Source organism: Musca vetustissima, unplaced genomic scaffold (assembly GCF_032173495.1).
Source record: "Musca vetustissima isolate MV318-11 ecotype Yass unplaced genomic scaffold, APGP_CSIRO_Mvet_v1 utg4602, whole genome shotgun sequence".
Classification (NCBI taxonomy): domain Eukaryota; kingdom Metazoa; phylum Arthropoda; class Insecta; order Diptera; family Muscidae; genus Musca; species Musca vetustissima.
Genome location: NW_026885412.1, coordinates 335,849 through 359,120, shown reverse-complemented (window position 1 = coordinate 359,120; position 23,272 = coordinate 335,849). Strand labels below are relative to the sequence as shown.

At 35.6% G+C, this 23,272-nt stretch overlaps 1 protein-coding gene across 1 annotated transcript; it reads right to left on the bottom strand.

Moving 5' to 3' along the window:
• Positions 1-762: 762 nt before the first annotated feature.
• Positions 763-4,913, bottom strand: LOC133332686 (glycerol kinase). The gene is made up of 2 exons (XM_061541064.1): positions 4,229-4,913; positions 763-1,868 (listed from the first exon to the last, which is right to left on the bottom strand). Exons 1-2 carry the CDS (start codon positions 4,863-4,865, stop codon positions 763-765), a joined length of 1,743 nt encoding a protein of 580 aa, XP_061397048.1. The 5' UTR covers positions 4,866-4,913.
• Positions 4,914-23,272: the final 18,359 nt, after the last annotated feature.

Below are 23,272 nucleotides of genomic sequence, written 5' to 3'. Positions count from 1 at the left end.
TGAGAACAAAAGTTGTGTAATTTGAGAAGAGAGGACCTTTGGAAGATCTTTTAATAATAGAAAACGTCTCTCAACATACAAGAGATCTTCAGAATATAGAATAAATTCTACATACGTAAAAACTGTCAAAGGACCTCTTTATAAAAAACATCTGTTATATTTTATCAAAGATATTTGAAAGGTGGTCTGAACATATTCGGAACACAATGTCTATAAAAGGCCTTCCCAGGATAGATTATTTTCTTTTCAAAACATTCTAAGGACGAAAGACCTGCAATTTGAGAAGATAAGGTAAGGACCTCTTTATAAAAAAGACTTCTGTTATATTTAGATATCTGGAAGGAAGTCTGAACATATTCGTAGCACAATGTCAATAAATGATTTTCTGAGGACAAAAACAAATAGAACACATATGTTCTTTTTATAAAAAAATCTATATGTATACAGGCACCGTTCCTTCTATAGAACCTCAAACATAGTTATATAACAAAGTACATAGTTAGGTCCACTTTTTAACTAAAATATTCAACTAATTCTTTCTGAGGACTCTCAACATCCTATTAATATAGCTACATCAGGTCTACTTCTAACTTCCGTAGCTCCAAGTATCTCTAGTTTTTATTACCAACAACAATGTAACCCAAACACAACCAAATATTTCCAGAGCACTTCTAGTTATATTTTTCTATGTGTTTCTCTTCATAAATACGATTGTCTTTCACTGGAAGTCATATAATATCTTACATAATCTCTCTGAGAGACCTACGCCCTAACATTTCTTAGAGAATGAGCCAACATTGCAAATGTCGTAATGATGAATAAACTACCAGGTACTGATGACAGCATACGATAACGTTCTTCGGTCATAGTTTTCGATTGGCCACGATCAACCCAATCGAAACTACGTTCCACCGCCTTTTTCCATTTACCATAACGATGTTTGCGCTCCTCTTCGGTACTGGTGGGTAAAAAGGTATCATAATAAATATTATCATAATGCCTCTTCTCGGGATCAAATTTACACAGTTCAACACCTTCGGCTTGGGCAGCACACATCGCCGCCCCAAAGGCTGTTGAGTCGAGTAGTTGGGAACGGAATACCGGCACACCAGCTGTATCGGCCTGCAGTTGCATTAGCAAATTATTCGATGACAAAGCGCCATCGGCATGCAGTTTATTGAATTTGAAACCACCTTCTTTGTACATGCACTCCAAAATGTCACGCGACTGAAAACAAATAGCTTCCAGAGCTGCCCTCACCACATGATGTTTGGTGGAGAATTGTGTTAGGCCAATTATCATACCACGAGCATCCTTGCGCCAATATGGTGCATAGAGTCCCGTAAAGGCTGGCACAAAATACACATCACCGGTGGTCTGTACCGATTCGGCATATTTCTCAGCATCGGTAGCATTTGGCATAATGCGCACCTTATTTTGTAACCATTCCAAGGCATGACCCGCGACGGCCACAGCACCTTCTAGAGCATAGATGGGTGTGGAATTGGGTCCAAGTTTGTAGGCAACGGTGGTTAGTAAACCTCGTGAGGAGATTACCGGAGTTGAACCGGTATTACATAGCAAGAAACATCCTGAACGATAGGTGTTCTTTGTTTGTCCCGGTTTAATGCACATTTGTCCTAGCAGCGAGGCTTGTTGATTACCGAGTATCCCACTTATGGGCATACCATTCAATACCGAACGTTCATCACATACTTTGCCATAGATTTCGGAACAGCTACGAATTTCTGGTAGCATTTCCTGATGTATAGAAAATGTCTTCAACATTAGGGGGTCCCATTCAAGGCTTTCAATGTTCATAAGGAGTGTTCGGGAGGCATTTGTTACATCGGTTATGTGCAGAGAACCTAGAATAGAGAGAGAGTATATTAATTTGGAGTTTTAGTATAAAGCAAATTTAGAAAATTTTATATAAATAGAAGGACGTGCTGTAAAAAGGTATTTTGGGGTCATTTTCAGGGATATATACAGGAAGATCTGAAGATAGAAGACTGCTATAAGGTTTTCTGAGCCTAGATAACCTCGGGAAGGTTTTCTAAGCATAATAGACCCATAGAAAACCTATGAAGTAGAGTCTGGAAGAAAAGGAAGGACGTACTTTAAATAGGTCTTCTATGATCTCTTTTTAGGGACTATACACAGGAAGAGATCTGTAGATAGAAGGCTTCTAGAAGGTTTTCCGGGCCTAGATAACCTCGGGAGGTTTTCTGGTCATAGCAGACGAATAGAAGGCATTTGATGTAGAGAAAACCTCAGTGAGGAAAAAATCTTCTGCTGAACTTCTACTCGAAGAAGGCAATCCAGCTTCATAAAGCCATATGGCGACCTTTTACTCTCTTCATGTGGCCTTCTGTTATTATAAATTCTGCCTGAGGTCTTCTGTGGACAGAAGACTTATCCATACTCACAAGATTTCAGTAAGAACTAAGAAATGTGTTCTTCTTCTTAACACAGATATCCTCAGCAAGGATTTCTGGATATAGAAGATAACAGAAAGCCTCTGAAAGATCTTCAAAAAATACTGCAGAACTCCATAACAATACCTTAGGGAGATTTTCTTAGCATTGGGTATACTGGAGGGTATTACGAGTTTATAAAATATATTGACGGTAATCTGAAGGTGAAAGACCCCCGCAAGGATTCGTACGTACTTTTAATATGTCTTCTATTATCGCTTTTTAGGGACTATACACATAAAGAGATCTTTAGATAGAAGGCTTCTGGAAGATAAGGAAGGCCTAGATAACACCAGGAAGGTTATCTGGTCATAGTAGACGAATAGAAGGCCTTTGATATAGAGAAAGCCTCAGGGAGGAAAAATCGTCTGCTGGCCTTCTATATCTAGAAAGAATTTGGAGTACCGGAGGCCCGGATTTTTAATTGCAAAAGCCGTCCGGAAGATTTTCCAGTCAAGAAGATTTTGGAGAGCTCCGAATATAGAAGCCTTTAACAGATCTTCTGAGGGTGGTAGAACTTAACTGCAAAAAGTTATGGCCTTAGAAGGTCCTCTTAGTAGAAATTTTGAGAATTGATTACTGTCTAAAGATCTCCCGAGCACAGTAGAACTCTGGGCGGTCTTCGGAGACATCCTTCCAGAACAATTTTTTGAAGTTTTGAAACTCTCAAGTTCTTAATGTATGCTTAGAAGACTTGAAGAGTATCAAAGTATAGACTTCTGAGTATGGGAGATGTATAAAGAGGGTGTTTTTGAATATAGAACTCCTCTTTGAATACCTCCAGAGTTTTGAAGGTACCTAGAAGAGTTTCATGGAATATAACGTCTTCTAAGGAGAATTTCAAGGCTCAGAATATTCTCTAAAGGAGTCAGATTCTCCAAGTCTTCCTATGGAAGAAAGTCCTCAAAGTATAGAAGACATTCACAAGGTATCCTGGAGTCTATAGAAAGCCTTTGAATGTCGGCCATTCCATAAAAGATTTTAGGAAACCGTCAAGGTTTAAAAGTCCACCGGGAAGAATCATTCTGTGCATACTGAAGGCTTTCGATGTCAAAATTAGGTACTCGAGGCCTTTTTATGAGTGTGAAAGAACTGAAGAAACTCGGAGACTCTTTAAGTTCTTAACACTCATAAAAACTCCTCGAATAACTAATTTTGACCTAGACAACCTTCACTATACACCGAATGACCCCTCTGGGAGACCTTGAAGGTTTAGAAGATCATCAATAGGGATCATTATGTGTATAGTGGAGGCTTTCGAGGTGAAATTAGATATTCGGGGTCTTTTTATGAGTGTGAGAAAACTGAAGAGATTCTGTGATTCTTTAGGTCTTTCACACTCAGAAAAAGGCCTGGAGTAATTAATTTTGATCTAGAAAGCCTTCAGTATACACCGAATAATCCCTCTGGGTGGTCTTCTCAACCTTCAATGTATCCTAAAACCTTAAGAATCGCCTACATTCAGAAGCCTTTCTATAGAAAGCCTTCGAAACATAAATACAGACTACTTGGACTACCAGATATATACGATGTCATACACAAAGGCTTCTAACTGTAGAAGACCTCCATAATTTTTTTCGAAGTATAGACAAATCGATTGTAGACCCGCAGAGGGTCTCTAGAATTGTTTGCTTGAATATTGTACTTTTTGAATGTCTTCTTAAGAGATCCTTCAATTCTCAAAAGGCCCTCCAGTGGTTTCCTAAAAATAATAAATTGTCTATTAATACATTTGTTTATTCCAATCTTACCTTTTGTCAAATTCCACACAATCCAACTATCAATTGTTCCGGCTTTGCAACGCTTCTCACGACACGCCTTCCTCACCGCCGGTACATTATCCTTTAGCCAGCGAATTTTCAAAGCGGAAAAATATGGCGACACCGGTAAACCGACAATATTTTTAAAATGATTTTTATTTTGTTCGGGAATTTTAGCCAATATTTGATCCACGGTGCTGGTGGTGCGAATATCATTCCAAACGATGGCATTGTAGAGTGGTTTCCCCGTTACACTATCCCACACCACAGTAGTCTCTCGCTGATTTGTTATACCAATTGTGTAAATATCCTCTTTGCGATAGCCCAAAGAGGGTAGCATACTAACCGCCACCTCGGCACAACGATAAATATTATTGATAATGGCCACAGGATCCTGTTCGAACCAACCATCTTTAACGCTAATCATTTGCTTCTCGATGCGATGAGCAGCAATTTCTTTGAAATCGGGAGTGGTATAAATGGAGAAACTGACAACATTGGTGCCCTCATCGATAACACCAACCAAACGATTGATGCTCAGTGAGGTTTTGCGAAATTCACCCATACGGCGAAAGGGTACCTCGGCACTGGACCCTGGGGTGGTGGGTATATTTTTACCTTCAGTCATTTCGTCGTCGTACTCTTCTAAATCGGTATCGTTGTAAACTAGATTGTCGATATTATCTTCGTTGGTTGTTGGGGATTCTGAAATGGGAAAAGACGGAAAAGGGAGGTTAGCATTTTTTGTTTAAAATTTGTAGCTTGAAGCAAACTTAAAAGCTAATCGTCTTATCGCCAAGGGGGGTTATTATTTTGTTAAACTTAAACGATAATTTATTTTCCTTTAATTGTCTTCTAGTCGATATTCGTTGTTTATTAAGTGTGTTTGTCTGTTGTTGTTGTTCTGCTTGGAACGAGCCCCTTTTATTTCATGGACGACAAAATAACAACAAAAACCAGTTCCATTGTTTATTTTTTTGTCGTTTCTGTTTTTTTATTTACCGTCTAGACCGTCCGAATCATTAATTCATTAAACAGTACCGAACAGGTGAATTTGAAGAGGGTACACTTCGGGGTACATATTTTTGTGTGTTGAGCAACAAAGCAAATGAATTTGTAAAGTTTTGACTTTAGGCGGATCAAAGGTTGTTCGATATTCGATTTTATTGGGGAGATATTTAATTTAAAAAATATTTTTTGAGGTATTTTTGTATGTTTGGGTTATTTAAAAAAATTGTAGAGATTTTCAAGGCGTGGATTAAAAATATTTTTTTAAGAATTCTCATGGCGTGGATTTTTTAAAAAATATTTCATAGGGATTAAGAAGGCGTGGAGTTTTCAAATAATATTTTTGTAGAGATTTACAGGAGGACATTTATACCCTTCACCACACTGTGGTACAGGGTATTATGTCTTTGTGCATATGCTTGTAACAGGCAAAAGGAATCGAAATAGACCCGTGGTTCCTTTTGAGAATATCCATAGAATCACTTTCTGAGTCGATTTACGCATGTCTGTCTGTCCGTCCGTCCATGTATTTTTGTGAACAAAGAACAGGTCGCATTTATGGTCCGATTTGGATGAAATTTGGCACAGTTGACTTATTTGGCCCAGGGACGAACCCAATTGAAATTGGAGAAAATCGGTTCAGATTTAGATATAGCTCCCCTATATAGTTTCGTCCGATTTTATGTGAATGATGCACCAAATTCCCTATATTTGTCCGATTGGGAAACATTTTGCCCAGTGTACTGAATCAGGTCCAAACTTATGTATGCGAAGTTTTTTTTGAATCGGTTCAGATTTACATATAGCTCCCATATATATAGTTTCGTCCGATTTTATGTGAATGATTCACCAAATTCCCAATATTTGTCCGATTGGGAAAAAATTTTGGACAGAGTACTGAATTAGGTCCAGACTGATATCTGCGAAGTTTTGTTAAAATCGGTTCAGTTTTAGATATAGCTCCTATATGTTGTTTCGTCCGATTTTTGGTGAATGGTGCACCAAACCCTCAATATTGATTCGATTGAGACAAAATTTTGCACAGAGTACTGAATTGGGTGCAGACCGATATCTGTGAAGTTTTGCTAAGATCGGTTCAGATATATATAGTTTCGTCCGATTTTATGTGAATGATGCACCAAATTCTCAATATTTGTCCGATTGTAACAAAATTTTGCACAGAGTACTAAATTAGATCCAGATTGATGTCTGGATGTCTGCGAAGTTTTGTTAAAATAGGCTCAGATTTAGATATAGCTCCCATATACATTTTCGTCCGATTTTTTGTGAATGGTGCACCAAATTCTCAATATTGATTCGATTGGGACAAAATTTTGCACAGAGTACTAAATTAGGTCCACACTGATGTCGGCGAAGTTTTGTTAAAATCGGTTCAGATTTAGATATTGCTCCCACATATAGTTTCGTCCGATTTTTGGTGAATGGTGCACCAAACTCTCAATATTGATTCGATTGAGACAGAATTTTGCACAGAGTACTGAATTGGATGCAGACTGATATCTGCGAAGTTTTGCTAAGATCGGTTCAGATTTAGATATAGCTCCCATATATAGTTTCGTCCTATTTTTTGTTAATAATGCACCAAAGAAGTGTTTTGGGTTCGTCGACATCCAGCTGATTTTCCAAATGCCTCAAAACCACTTTCAGATTTCGGTCGCACTTCAATATTTCGAAAACAAAATTAAATTCAAATCCAAATAATCTTCCTTACTGGCTCACAATTCGGTCTTCATCAATAATAATTCATACACGGCAATTATATTTTTTTTGTGGATTTCAAAATACATCGATCAATAACCCATACGAAATTAAGTAGTCCACCGCTGGACAAAGTTCAATTGTTTTTGAAACCAAAATATGTACTGATTTTCTTGATTGTCTGTAGATAAAAATTTATAATTCCGAAAAAGAACGCAAAAAGACCGAAGCGTGGCGATAGAATACCCACAAAAAAATGTAACACCAATCACTTTGTCGAAGACTTGTTAATTTTGGCAAATAAATATTAAAAAAACACACAAGACATAAAGGAAATATTCGCATATGTTAAACCAATGATAAGAGACTCACACTGAATTCACTTTGAATTTTATTTCTCGTTTCTTTTTTTTTTCAAAACACCAACACCCAAAAATTAAAATAAAATGCAAGCCAAATTAAACCAGTTTTGTGGTGTTTCTTAATTAAAAATGCAATATTTCGAAATAATTAAGCACTGAATTCTTTTTTCTTCCGAATTTCAATAAAACTGCACAAAAAACTGAAACTGACCCACAAGGCGGCGTTCGTGGTCATCCACTTCCGAAATTAAAAAAAAAAAATTAAACGAAACTTTCCTCGAACACGTCTATCTGGTCAAAGAGTTACGAAGTTTCTGTGGTGGCGCTCTCAAACTCTTGAACTCCACCGCACACATCGGAAATGGAAGGAACAAGAAAACAAGACTTCAACAGCAGTTCACTCTCTCACTCACTCTCTCTCCCAGTATTTAGTAATAATTCAAATAATTCAAATAAAAAAAAACCGGCTGGCTACAATTGAAAATATGCGTGTACCATCATACACAAACACGCACTTCTATATACAACGAGATATGTGTGTTATCAAAGCCCACCATCAATATATATTAAAAAAAAAAGAGAAAAAAAGAGGAGGGAAACGAGCCTCCTATCAGCAGCACAGCATCATTATGTATTTATTTAGTTTAGCTTGAAATAAGAATAGGGGTTCATATATTTATATAGGGGAAGTCACAGTGATGCACAAAAGTATGTTTCAGCAGGTCAAAGGAAAAAAAAATTACATAATTAAAAAAAATAAAGAAAATACACTTTACAAAAATATATTTTAAACCAGTAAGGAAAGTAGTAAAGTCGGACTGGGCCGACTATATGATACCCTTCACCACTTTGGGTATATTCTACATATGTCTCCTAACAGACTCCGCCTTTTCGAAAGAACATTGACATGATATAATATATCTAAATCTGAACCGATTTTTACGAAGCTTAGCAGACATCATTCTAGACTATATTCAGTACGCTATGCCAAATTTCAGGACTTTGGTGCAACATTTACATAAAATCGGACGAAACTATATATGGGAGCTATATATAAATCTGAACCGATTTTCACGAAACTCAGCACACATCATTCTAGACTAAATTCAGTACGCTATGCCAAATTTCGTGCATATCGAAAGATATTTAGGGACTTCGGTACACCATTTACATAAAATCGGACGAAACTATATATGGGAGCTATATCTAAATCTGAACCGATTTTCACGAAACTAAACACACATCATTGTAGGCTCAATTCAGTATGCTATGCCAAATGTCAGGACTTTGGTGCACCATTTACCTAAAATCGGACGAAATTATATATGGGAGCTATATAAAAATCTGAACCGATTTTCACGAAACTCAGTACACATCATTCTAGACATAATTGAGTACGCTTTGCCAAATTTCGTGCAAATCGAAAGATATATAGAAACTTTAGTGCACCATTTACATAAAATCGGACGAAACTATATATGGGAGCTATATATAAATCTGAATCGATTTTCACGAAACTCAGCACACATCATTCTAGACTTAATTGAGTAAGCTATGCCAAATTTCAGGACTTTGGTGTTTTTTTTTTACATAAAATCGGACGAAACTATATATGGGAGCTATATCTAAATCTGAACCGATTTTCACGAAACTAAGCACACATCATTCTAGACTTAATTTAGTACGCTGTGCCAAATTTCATGCAAATCGAAATATAAATAGGCACTTCGGTGCAACATTTACATAAAATCGGACGAAACTATATATGGGAGCTATATATATATATCTGTATCGATTTTAACGAAACTCAGCACACATCATTCTAGACTTAACTGAGTACGCTTTGGCAAATTTCGTGCAAATCGAAAGATATATAGGGACTTTGGTACACCATTTACATAAAATCGGAGAATATATATGTGGGAGCTATATCTAAATTTGAACCGATTTTCCCCAATTTCAATAGGGTTCGTCCTTGGGCCAAATAAGTGACCTATGCCTAATTTCATCCAATTCGAATCATAAATGCGACCTGTACTTTGTTTACAATTTAACATGGACGGACATACATAAATCGACAGAAAGTGATTCTATGTATATTCCCAAAAGGAACCATGTGTCTATTTCGTTTCCTTTTGCCTGTTACAAACATATTCACAAAGACATAATACCCCGTACCACAGTGTGGTGAAGGGTATAAAAAACCCCGCTTTGTAAAACTTTACAAAAATACTTTTTGAAAAAAACCAAGCCTTGTGAATTTTTGAAAATATGTTTTTGTGGGCCTATAAAAGGCCTACAGAGAGTCTTCTGCTCTTTAAAGTCCCCTGTGCGGTTTGGTCATCCCTTGTAACCCACTGTCCCCAAATATTTTGGACATTGATCATTGATATTTAATAATAGCAAAGAACATTCATTATCGACAAGTAATGAAACATTCGTCCAGTGATAAAAACCAGCCAATATTATCGGACAACAAATTGAAATGTTCTCACAAACACACACGCAACACACAGATATAGCGACATAGTAGACTTTTTTCCAATAAAAGATAATGAGGCATACACACATCCCATTCTTCGATAAGTTTCTAAAAGTCTCGTCTTCGATTGAGTTTTGTCCCCCTTTTAACTTTCACTGATAAGCGACCTCAGCAGGTTCGGACTGAATGAAGAGTTACTGTGAAGTGACAGAAAAAAAAAATCTCAATATCAAGTGATTCAATTCCCATGGTGTGGTGGCGATGAAGACAATGACAAATTGCGTGTTCAATGTCAATATTATAACAAAATATAGCGAAAAAAAAAATAAATAAAAAAACACAAGTTGATAAGGATTCCATAGAGTGCAGGGAGAGGTCTAATCACATCCAATCTACTTGTATGAATATTCAATTTGGAATTTCTTTTGATTTGATTTTTTAGGTAGAAAATTGTGGTATTATGTATGATTTTGTTGAATTTTCAACAACTATGAAACAGACTGATAAGAATGACCAATTCTAATAAGAAAAATAATACGAGGGCCACTAGTAAATTAAAAAAAAATAGTTTCATATTTCGGATTGAATTTTCAAAATATACTCAAAAAAATAGTATGAAAAAAAGTTAAGGTTATGTTTGAAAACTATATTTAAAAATTCCAAACCTTATAATTTTTTTCCAAAAACATTTTTATAATGCCAAAACTAAACATGTTTTTTTTTAATTTCTGATTTTTATACCCTTAACCACACTGTGATACAGGGTATTATGTCTTTGTGCATATGTTTGTAACAAACTAAAATAATCGAGATAGACCCATGGTTCCTTTTGATAATATGCATAGAATCACTTTATCGATTTATGCATGTCCGTCCGTCTGTCCATGTTAAATTGTAAACAAAGTACAGGTCGCATTTATGATCCGAATTGGATGAAATTTGCCACAGCTCATTTGTTTAGCCCAAGGACGAACCCTATTGAAATTGGGGAAAATCGGTTCAGATTTAGATATAGCTCCCATATATATTTTCGTCCGATTTAAGGTAAATGGTGTACCAAAATCCCTATATATCTTTCGATTTGCACGAAATTTGGCATAGCCTACTGAATTGCGACTATAATAATGTGTGCTAAGTTTCATGGAAATCGGTTCAGATTTAGATATAGCTCCCATAAATAGTTTCGCCCGATTTTAGTAAAATGGTGCATCAAAGTCCTTATATATCTATCGATTTGCACGAAATTTGGCATAGCGTACTGAATTCAGTCTAGAATGATGTGTTCTAAGTTTCGTGAAAATCGGTTCAGATTTAGATATAGCTCCCATATATATTTTCGTCCGATTTTATGTAATTGGTGAACCAAAGTCTATATATATCTTTCGATTTGCACGAATTTTGGCATAGCGTACTGAATTAAGTCTAGAATAAGCTTCGATTGACACAAAATACTAAAGTAATACAAATTAGTCTCTGGCAAGTTTCCCTGAAATCGGTTCAGATATTGATATATAACAATAATGCGACGTCTGTTAGGATACATATGTAGAATATACCCAAAGTGGTAAGGGTATCATATGGTCGGCACAGTCCGACTTTACTACTTTCCTTACGAGTTAAATTTAAATACTGTGCTGATTAGGAAAAATTACATTGAAGGAAGGAAGATGATGTGTGACCTTCTGCTGCGAATCATTCTGTTCATGAATGTAGAACTATAGAAAAACAGATCTTAAATAACGCCAACGTCATCTATTAATTATAATGGATTAAAAAGAAAAATTGCTGACAAATGACTACAAATAAAATAAAACAAACATTTTATTACGCTAATCGCGTTACAGTGTGCAAAGAACAGAAATGCAACAACAATAATAATTTAAAAAAAAATTTTTTAATAATATTTTTGTAGAGTTTAACAAGGCGTGGATTTTTAAAAAGGGTGGCATAGGGGATGACAGATACCGAGCAACGGCTCTGATTGGCTTTAACATGGCGAAGTCCAGACCTAACCTGGTCCCTCTTTCATCTCAATTGTGGACACTGACCTCCCCTCGGTTCCACCTGGGGTAGCTATTTTCATCACCCGTTGAAATAGTGAGCAAATATGTGCCACGAGTTCACCCATGAGAACTATAAAAAAATGGGTTGAGCGGTCGGGTTAGTTGCCCACTCTCGGAAAACCCAACCTACTATGAAAAAGCAAAGAACAAGAAAACCAAACCCCCCCAATGTTGACGACTTGGAATGTGCGCACATTGTACAGAACAGTCGCGGTGTTCGTTTTGGCGGATGTACTCAAAAAATACAAAGCCGACATAATTGCCTTACAAGAAATGCGATGAAAAGGCACTGGCGTAAGTAAATCAGATGATTACGCCGTATTTTATAGCTGCCATGAAACGAGACATGAATTTGGCTGCGGATTTATGGTTAACAGGAGAATAAAAGACCTCGTCTCCAAATTCACTCCAGTAGATGAGCGAATTGCTATAATCCGTATAAAAGCGAAGTTCTTCTACATCAGTCTCATTTGCGCCCATGCTCCGACCGAAGATAAAGAAGAACAGACCAAAGACATATTTTACGAGCGACTAGAAGCAGCATATGGCCGTTAGCCTGGCATGACATTAAAATTCTACTAGGAGATTTTAATGCAAAAATCGGTAGGGGAAATATCTTTTGCCCCATCGTCGGAAAATTCAGCCTCCATGAAGAGACATCAGACAACGGCATGAGGTTGACTTCGCGGCAGCAAAAAACATGGTAGTTGCAGCTTCAGATTCAAGAATCTCGATATACACAAGGCCACCTGGATTTCTCCCGATCGAGCAACGAGAAATCAAATTGATCATGTTGTGATAGACGGAAGGCATCATCCAGTGTTTTAGACGTCCGATCGATCCGGAGAGCAAATATCGATTCAGACCATTACCTTGTGGCAGCCAAGGTACGCACGTACGGCTTAATGTAGCAGCAAAGGTGCGATCTAATGTAGCACGAAATTTTGACGTCGAAAAGCTGCAAACACAACAGAAGCCTACTTCGCTCCAGTTACCCAACTGCTTGACGAAATCACCCCTTGTCCCGATAATAAAATAGAAACACAATGGCAGACAATTGCCCCTGCAAACTGCAGCAAAAGCAACACTTGGGTACCAAAGACCACCATCAAGAAATCCGTGGTACGATCAGGAGTGTCGTAATGCTATTGATATGAAAAACGCAGCGTATAGGGCAACCCTGCGGACAGTAGCAACACGTAATGCGATGGAAAACTATCGGTAGAAAAGGAGAGAGGAGAAACATATTTTCAGAAAGAACAAGAAAAACGTGAGCGTGAGCAAATCGAGATGTACAGGAATAAGAATGAAGTCTGAAAATTCTACCAACGGATAAAACATCAAACCGAAGGCTTTGGTGCAGGCACATCCTCCTGTAGAGATGAAGAAGGAAGCCTGGTGACAGATACAGACAGCGTGCTGAGGATCTGGAATGAGCATTTTGAAAAACTTCTGGTATCAAATAGTAGCGGTGAAGAGGATATCCCAGAACCAATAATAGATGACGGTATAGAGTGTGAGCCAACATGTGAGAATAGCAATCAATCGGCTGAAGAATAATAAAGCAGCAGGTGCCGATGGGTTACAAGTCGAACTATTCAAGACTGGTGGTCAGATTCTGGTAAGGAGCATGCACCAACTGATTAGTACAATTTGGCTAGAAGAATGCATGCTCAATGATTGGAACTTCAGCATCCTGTGTCCCGTACACAAAAAAGAAGACAAGACGATATGTGCCAACTATAGGGGAATAAGTCTCCTTCCCATCGCATATAAAGTGCTATCCAGTGTGCTGTGTGAACGATTGAAGCCAATGGTCAATGACATTATTGGACCATACCAATGCGGTTTCAGAACTGGCAAATTCATCACTGACCAGATTTTCACTCTGCGCCAAATCCTGGAAGAAGACATCGACACATTCCACCAATTCGTCAACTATAAAGCCACATTCTACAGCCATATCCGTTCAGAGAAAATTAATACGGCTATGCAGGATAACTTTAAGTAATACAAGGTCAGTAGTTAAAGTCGGAAAGGACCTATCGGAGCCATTTAATAACGAATGAGGATTCAGACATGGTGACAGTTTGACGTGTGATCTTTTTAACATCCTGCTCGTAAAGGTCATACGGGACGCAAAGGTGAACAGAAATGCCAAACTGTACACCAAACAACACATGTTACTCGCCTACGCCGATGACATCGATATAATGGGTTCAACATTGCGAGCGGTAACAGCCACCTTTAAACAAATTGAGAGGGAGTCTGCCAAAGTGGGTCTGACAGTAAACGGCGAGAAGATCAAGCTGATGGCATCAACGCGCAAGACGTCCATTAGACTCGGACCAACTGTGGAACTTAAGAACTACAGCTTCGAGGTAGTTAAAGATTTTATATACCTTGGTACCGTCATAAATAAAACGAATGACAACATTTTTGAAATTCGGAGAAGGATTGTGATGGCCAACCAATGTTACTATAGTCTGAGCAAACAACTCAAAAGCAAGGCCACCTCCCGCCAGAGCAGACTCACATTTGACAAGACGCTGATACTACCCGTGCTGTTAAATCGATCTGAAGCATGGGTACTTGCGCAAGCAGATGAGGCAGCTCTTGGAGTGTTTGAGAGAAAAATTCTCCGAAAGATCTATGGGCCGTTCTGTGTTGACGGTGAATATCGCCGTCGAATGAACCACGAGCTGTACCAGTAATTCTCGGACATCGACATTATTAGACGTATTGAGCTGCAGCGACTACGTTGGCTAGGTCATGTTGTACGAATGGTTGAAGCCCAGAAGGCATATAAAAGCGAACCAGCTGATGGTTCACGCAGAAGGGCGAGGCCACGAATAAGATGGAAGATCAAGTGGAAGACAACATTGCCGAAAATTGTCTTTGAAATTGGAAAAACTGCGCAAAAGACCGACGCGCCTGGAAATCTGTTTTAAGCTCGGCATATGGAACGAAAGTTCTGTCACAAGCCAGTAAGCTAAGTAAAGTAAGTAAGGATTTTTAAAAAAATATTTTTGTAGAGTTGCGTGGATTTTTAATTTATATTTGTAGAGTTTAACAAGCCGTGGATTTAAATAAAAAATATTTTTGTAAATACCTTTCTGTTTATATCTAGGCTTTCATAAATAGAAAGGTCTTTACAAAAAAATATCGCTTATAAAAAGGGCCATGAAAATTCTTCTATAGAATGAATTATAGGCCTTGTAGGAGTTACAAAATAATATCTTCCAAGCAACTTTTTTTTTGCTCTATTGAAATTTATTACTTGTGAGGGTTGTATGGGGTAATAAATCTAACAAACAATTCTATTAAATTACATGATATTTAAATTACTTAGAAAAAAATACAAAACGATAACGAACTGAAATGCAAATAACAATCAGCAAACAATTGCGTTTCATGACAAGTTGGAAAAAACCCCGTTTACATCTTTGCATTTACACCACTCCTAGCATGAGTGTACTATAGAGGCTATTGACCACATATATATGTATAAATATGTGTATATGTACGAATATATATATTACAATTCCCCATTAAAAGTATATCACCACTAATTGATCGATCAATTTACACAAGCCGACAATTTGCAAAAAACAAAAAAAAAAAAATAAAAGAGAGGAAATGCCTCTCAGCCTTGACAAGCTGAATAGTTTGTACCCAACGAAATGATTTATTGTTGTTGCAAATTTTTAACGCACTTTAAAAAATTGAATATTTTGTGATAGTAAATATGTGACATAAAGATAAAGCCGCAATGAAAAGAATGTCAGCTATCAAAAAAGAAAACCTAAGAACAATAAAAATATTGCAAATTAGTTGGTAGAGATAATGGGGGTATGGAGTTCGGTTGATTGAAGGTTAAGACACGAGCGCCCATTCTAAATGTCGGCAATTGATTCTACTTGGAATATTAGACGTAAATATCGTTATTACCGCGTTAGCGTCCAACACCACCTCGTCTTTCTCTCATCGAAGTCAAGCGCCATTCCCTTGTTTGATAATGATAAACTATCGCGCGAAATAAAAAAAATGGTATCTGATATAAAGCAAAAAAAAAATGGCAAGTGGATCAATGAATAATGAATTTATGATTGTTATTTTCTAATGATGGCGTACGCCCTAATAAACCTCATAGCAAACAAACCAAGCCCCCATATGTGGGTTAGGCAAATTATGCTTGTTTATATCAATAGACATATCATTTTCTTAAAGAACTTTCTAGAGGTACTCTGCAGGCAAAGAAAAATTGCTAAAAGACTTGTATATAATATACATATGTATAATACCTAGAAATGGCTTTCTGAAAAACAACTTTCAGAGATCCAGAAGTTATGACTTAAATCCATAGATCCTTTCGTCCATAAAATATCTCCACAAGTCATCTTGTCTATTAAAGACCTACAAAATGCCCTTTGTATGATGAATGATGATGGATGAATATGCCCCAACCCAGAAGGCATATAAAATCGAACCAGCTGATGGTTCACGCAGAAGGGGAGGTCACGAATAAGATGGAACGATCAAGTAGAAAACAACATCTTGGAACGTGGTCTTTCAAATGCGCACAAAACCGACACGCTTGGAAATATTTTTTAAGATCGGCTTATGGAACGAAAGTTCGGTCACAATGAATGCCTTTTTTCTATGGAAGATCTGCAAAAGGTTTGTGTCGCCTATAAAAGATGATAAGATCAACAGAAGGCAAAGAGAACACATTTTTTCCAAAAAAAAAAAAAAAAAAAAATCTCAAAGGTCATCATATATATTTAAGACCTAACGCCTTCAATAAACATTTTTTTTAAAACTCCACGCTTTCAAAAATATATTTTTTTAAAAATCCACGCTTGCAAAATATATTTTTTTTAAAAATCCACGCCTTCAAAAAAATATTTCAAAAAAGCCACGCCTTCAAAAAAAATATACTTTTTTTAATCCCCGCCTTCAAAAAATATAATTTTTTTTAATCCACGCCTTCAAAATAAACTTTTTCAGAAATCCACGCCTTCAAAAAAATATTTCAAAAAGCCGCGCCTTCAAAATAAACTTTTTAAGAAATCCACGCCTTCAAAAAAATATTTCAAAAAGCCGCGTCTTCAAAATAAACTTAAAATATTTTTTTTAAATCCACGACTTCAAAAAAAATTTTTTTTTAAATCCACGCCTTCAAAAAAAACTTTTTAAGAAATCCACGCCTTCAAAAAAACTTTTTTAAGAAATCCACGCCTTCAAAAAATATTTAAAAAATACTTTTTAAGAAATCCACGCCTTCAAAAAAATTATTTTTTTTTAAAAACACGCCCTCCAAAAAAAATCCACGCCTTCAAAAAAAATATTTTAAAAAATGCACGCCTTCAGAAAAAAAATATTTTTTTAAAAAACACGCCTTCAGAAAAAAATATTTTTTTAAAAAACACGCCCTCCAAAAAATACTTTTTAAGAAATCCACGCCTTCAAAAAAAAAATATTTTAAAAAATCCACGCCTTCAGAAAAAAATATTTTTTTAAAAAATCCACGCCTTCAAAAAATTATTTTAAAAAATCCACGCCTTCAAGAAAATACTTTTTAAAAAAACCACACCTTCAAAAAAATATATTTAAAAATTCCACGCCTTCAAAAAAAATTAAAAAATCCACGCATTCAAAAAAATTATTTTAAAAAATCCACGCCTGTGTGTAGGACGTTAAAAAAATATTTAAAAACCAGTGAGCGGAGCACTATAGTCGGACGGGACCGACCATTTTATACCCTACACAACTACCACGGAACTCTAACTTTCTGCTGATGTTTATTTCGAGCCTGGACAATATTTCTGATATTTGATTCTTTTTCGAATAGAGGTCAACAGCACCTCTACCTTACACTGACATATTTTCAAATATTACTAATATTCAGTACAGCCCTTCTATACTTGTCCAGATTTCCTTCACCGTGCGTTGTGTTGTGATGTTCGGCTTTCAATTGTGGCCTATAGGTCGACTCGAAAAAGCACAAAAAAATACGTTTTCGGTCCACTTCATCCCAATATTATTATCATACCTGGGTCTCCAGGGCAAATTTCAAAGCGAGCAGCTATATATTTCCGCCCTCTATCACCTGTAAATATTTATGTGTAACTACCACATCTGAGTACATACGACCACATAATTGGTATCAATTTAAAGGCCATTCACTCCTCTGGGATATACTATCAACTTCTCAGGTCTATGTCCTTCAGGGGTAAATACATATGTATATAGATTATAAAGAATATAAAGTTTGTCATTTTTCACACAAAAATTAGGGGTCTTCATTGGCCAGAACCCATTCTACATACAAAATTTCGTGAAGATTGGTCCATAACTGTGGCCTGTATCGTGTTTACAAATTATAATAGACAGTCGGACGGACGGACGGACACACATGTCTATATCGACTCAGCTAGTCGAGATATGACGATCGGTATACTCAAAGGTGGGTCTAGGACCAATATTTCGTGGCGTTGCAAACTTTTGGGTCTGCACAAAGCTATAATACCCTGACCACATAGTTGTGTAGGGTATAAAAATTCACGCCTGTGGGTAGGACTGCCGGAGAAAAAATAGTTTAAAAAAATAGACACCTGGTGTAGGACCTTGAAATATTTTTTAATCCACTCCTGGGTGTAGGACCTTGATTTTTTTTAAATCCACGCCTGGTGTAGGACCTTGATTTTTTTAATCCACGCATTGGTGTAGGACCTTGAAAAATGATCCACGCCTGTATATAATCGGTGAAATAAATATTTATAAAGAATCCACGCCTGCATATAGTCAGTGGAAAAATATTTAAACAAATATACGCCTAAAAATATGCTATGGAAATATTTTTAAAAATCTCGTGAATAAAGTATTTTAAATAAATCTACTCCTTTTGTTGCATTCTAATTTTAATCCTCAACCAAATATTTAATATTTCATATTTCACTTTTGTTTTCAAAAACCATTTCTAAAAATTTTGCAAAACTTTTTAAAATTCCAAAAAACATGTTTTGAAATATTTTAACATAATTTTCAGGGTCACTAACACAAAGTCGATGCACTTCTTTCTCGTCTGGATTTAGAAATAAATAAAACATTTCGATAGAAACACGTTTATACCGTTTCGCCAAAACTTACCCATATTGTTTATCAAATTTAAATTAAAAATAAAGAATATAAATTAGAAATTTCACCAAAGCAAAAATAATTTCTAAAATCACAATAAATATGTATTTATTTTTATTTTAGTATTTCAATATTAAATGCCGGACGGACGTTTGTTAAATTACGTTTTTAGTATTTTTTTTAATTTCGCGTGTTCGACGATGGGGGTTCAAGTTTACCCGGCAACGAGTTGAAGGCAACTGAACTTAAAATGCGACGATCGATGATCAGTCAGTGCAGAATAACGTTTGAAAGGAAGGCGCAACTGAGCGCAATACAAAAGAAAAAAAAACAGCAACAACATGCCAAAAAAGAAGAAGACAACGTTAATGGCTGCAGCAAAAAAACCTTTTTGTCGTCTCTGTTTCAGGTCTAAATAACTATGGCCATAAAACGGCAAAAACCAACAACAATAACAAATATGTTATATTATTACCAATAATAAAAACAACAACTAGAAAATAAAACCGCTCCTCAAAACGATAAGAGGAGCAGGGAACAGAATGATGGACGTCATAACAACCTTAACAAAAAATAAACAACAACAAAAACACTTTAATTAATACAAGAAGAAAAAACATTTACACGAGATGCAAAAAATGAAAATGATGTCGGCAAACACGATTGTTGTTATTATCCTCGGCAGCAGCAACAGCCAGATGCAGCTGTAGCTGTGTTTTTTTACGTAATTATTTTAATTTGTTTTGAATTCAAAATTGAAAAAAAATCTAAAAACAAGTTTGCCCACATTCTCGGGGATATCCCCTCGCCCAGCAGCACAGCACACCTTTGAAATTTAGTACTATTTTTGTATTATTATTATATGGACCCTATAATCAGAGGGTGTGTACCCACCGCAATTGTTGATAAATGTGAATTCGGAAGATTGGTCACACGAAAGTATTTGCCAAAAATATTGCCGGACATGTGAGGGCGATGAGTGCCAACATCTGGGTTCGTGATGTCAACATGAAATCGGTTTCTTTTTGTTGTTGTTATTGAATTTTTGGCTACTGAATTCGGCTGCAAATTGATGTTTCCTTTAACATTTGATTTTGATGCAGGAACAGTGTTACGAAGTGAGAGCAAAATATAGACAAAAATTAAAAAATGATAAAAAAAAATTAAAACAGAATTTTTTGAATATTTTTTCAAGGGTTACCTTAAGCTTGGATTAAACAAAACTACAAAAGAAATATTTTTACACAATTATCATATGCGTGGATTTTTTTAATTCTTTTCAAAATTGCCATAGACCTTGAATTGTAAACTTTTTTTAAACGAGCATAAATGTGGACTTTAGAAAAAAAAACATTTTCCCTACCTAACTCCAAATTTCAGGATCCCAGCTCTATTAGTTCTCCCAAAATTCAAATTGTACCAAATTTATTACCCATAAGTATGAATTTCCAAAACTACATCAATACCCCGATGCTACACTCCAAAAATTACCTTATTTCGAAATTCAGTATTCCACCTCTATCGGTGCAACCAAATCCACATTTTGTACACACCGTTTCACCAAATTTGTACACCTTTAGTACGTTTTCCAAAACTTTCTACATAGTTCAGTACACCCCAAAATTCTATCCAATTTTGCGAACATATCCCTCCTAATCGGTTCAATGTTAATTTCACATTTATTACCATTTAGTACAAATTTCCAAAAACATCCTACATCGGTTCACTCAAAATTTAAATTGTACAAAATGTAGGTCACATTAGTAGGAATTTACAAAACTTCCTAAATAGCTCGTTTCAATCCCCCAACAATGATCCTAAATCCAAATGTCAATATTCCAGCTCTATCGGTTCACCCAAATCCAAATTTGGTACCATATAGTACACATTAGTACAAATTTCCAAAAAAAATACTTTTCGTACACAAAAGTTCAAAATTTCCAAAACTACGTACATATCCCAATCCTATACTCCGACGATAATGTTAATATTAATTTTCAGGATTCCAGCTCTATTTGTACTTCAAAATCAAATTTGTACTAAATATGGTACCATATAGTACTTTTCGTAGACATGAGTACATATTTTCAAAGCCATCTCCTTATATGGACCCTACTTCTCAACCCTAATTCGCATTCCAAATTTCATGTTTTTAGCTTTTTCCATTCCAAATTTAGTACATTTTCGTACTTTTCGAATAATTATAGTTCGAATTTCCAAAAAAACCCTTTGTTATATCTATTCTACACTCCATCAGTTATTCCATTTGAAATTTAAGAGTTCTAGCTCTACCGGTTCGCCAAATACAAATGACACAACATTTAGTACTTTTCGTACCGTTGTAGTACGAATTTCCAAAACCCCAGCCTTATTTGACACCTTTGGACCAAGGGTGACCCTCACGTAAAATTTCAATTTTCTAGCTTCAGCCGTTTCGTCTGGGCGTTGATGAATCGTTAAGTCAGTCAGTCAAACACTTTGCTCTTCTATTATATACCCTTTTTGGAGGAGGTACCAGAGAAGACGGCAGACGAGTCCCAACTTCGGACTTGAAATAGGTTTGGTAATGATACTAGGTTGTGAAAATTTTGTTTCAAATCGGACATTTCATTATTTCATCCTGATATTGGCTTTAGAAATATTGAACATTTTGACACTATGTGGGGAGTAGACCAATGGGTCCCATCTTCGAATTTGATCTAGACATGGAAGAGATGATAGGTTGTACAAAGTTTGTTTCAAATCTGACATTTCATTCATTCACCCTGATATTCGATTTATAAATATTAAAAATGTTAACCATTTGTGGGGTAGGTACCAGAAGGAGTGCTGCAGCCATATAAGTGACTGCACATCCCCAAACCTAACCAAACATATGCACCTCAAGAGATTCTTCAGCATTTAAAAGTCTCCATAGAACATTTATGCCAATAGAAGACTTACATATTTATTATTGCATTTTTTCGAATTTTAAATTTAAAACAAACAAAATTGTATGTAGAGTTGTTATTTTGTTGATATACAGAATTGTGTTCGTGCTGACATTGGGCCCCCTCCTCACATACATAGATTTGTATGTATGTATTTATCTTTGTTGATTATAAGTTAGGCGAGCCCCCAAATGTCGTTCGCTGATTGGTTGCAAAGGTATGTTCTGGGAATAACAATGAGAACAGAGATGCCAATTGTCGAAAATGGTAAAAAAAAAAGAAAAAACTCTATTTTTAATATTTTTAAAAATTAAGAAATAAACTTGTATTGGACCTAGAAAATTAATAAAAATAGTAAATAATTGTTATCATTTATTTTCAATATTTCGATATTTTAAATTCATATTCAAAGAATTTGGTCTTTTACGTTGTTTTAAACTTTTGTCTGGCGACACGATGGCAAAGGATTATTTTTACATTATTTATATACAAATATTGTTGACCTTAGAATAGCATACATTGAAACTGGAGAAATCTTCCCCATACCACAAGGTAAAGAAAATGTTGTTCATCTCACTTTTCATCATCACTTTAAAGAAATATTTTTGATCTCCCAAATATGTATACCATTTATTGCGTATTTCTTTAAAAATTTCAAAAGTTATTTTTAAAAAATATATTATGTTAATGAGTGCGTAATGAAATATGTGTATGAAGAAGCATGTGATCCAAAATAATCTGTTTTTCAATTTCGCTTGACACATGTCATTGACAAAGACAATGAATTAAAAAAATCATTCTACTGGATATAAATACTATTTATTTATGTATTTATATATGAAGAGACATGTTAAATTATTTTCTCTTATTGTTGAAAAAATATGGATGAATTAAATCGCTTACGCAGTTACACATACATTATTTTGTATTATATAGAGGGAAAAATATTTTATATTCAATGGCAATAAACTCTGGGACTAAAGTCGATTTTTAAAGACGAAAATTGCCCACGAAAATGAAATTATCATTTCGTCACTTGTTCGAAATTGTTTTACTCATTTTTAGAAAAAAATTATTTCTTAAATTTGAAACCAAAATCGAATAAAAAAGTATTTAGAATACAATTTCATGGCATATTTCCATTTGTCACGCCACAATAAAAAGAAATCAATACTAAATTGCAAAAATTCAATGCTATCTGACGATCTTTGCGAACACACAACACCACACACATCAAATGGGGCCACAAAAAATATTTAAAAAATATATTTTTTCTATTTGAAATTAAATCAAATTTAAATATAGAATCAAAATTTGTCTAATTACTAAAA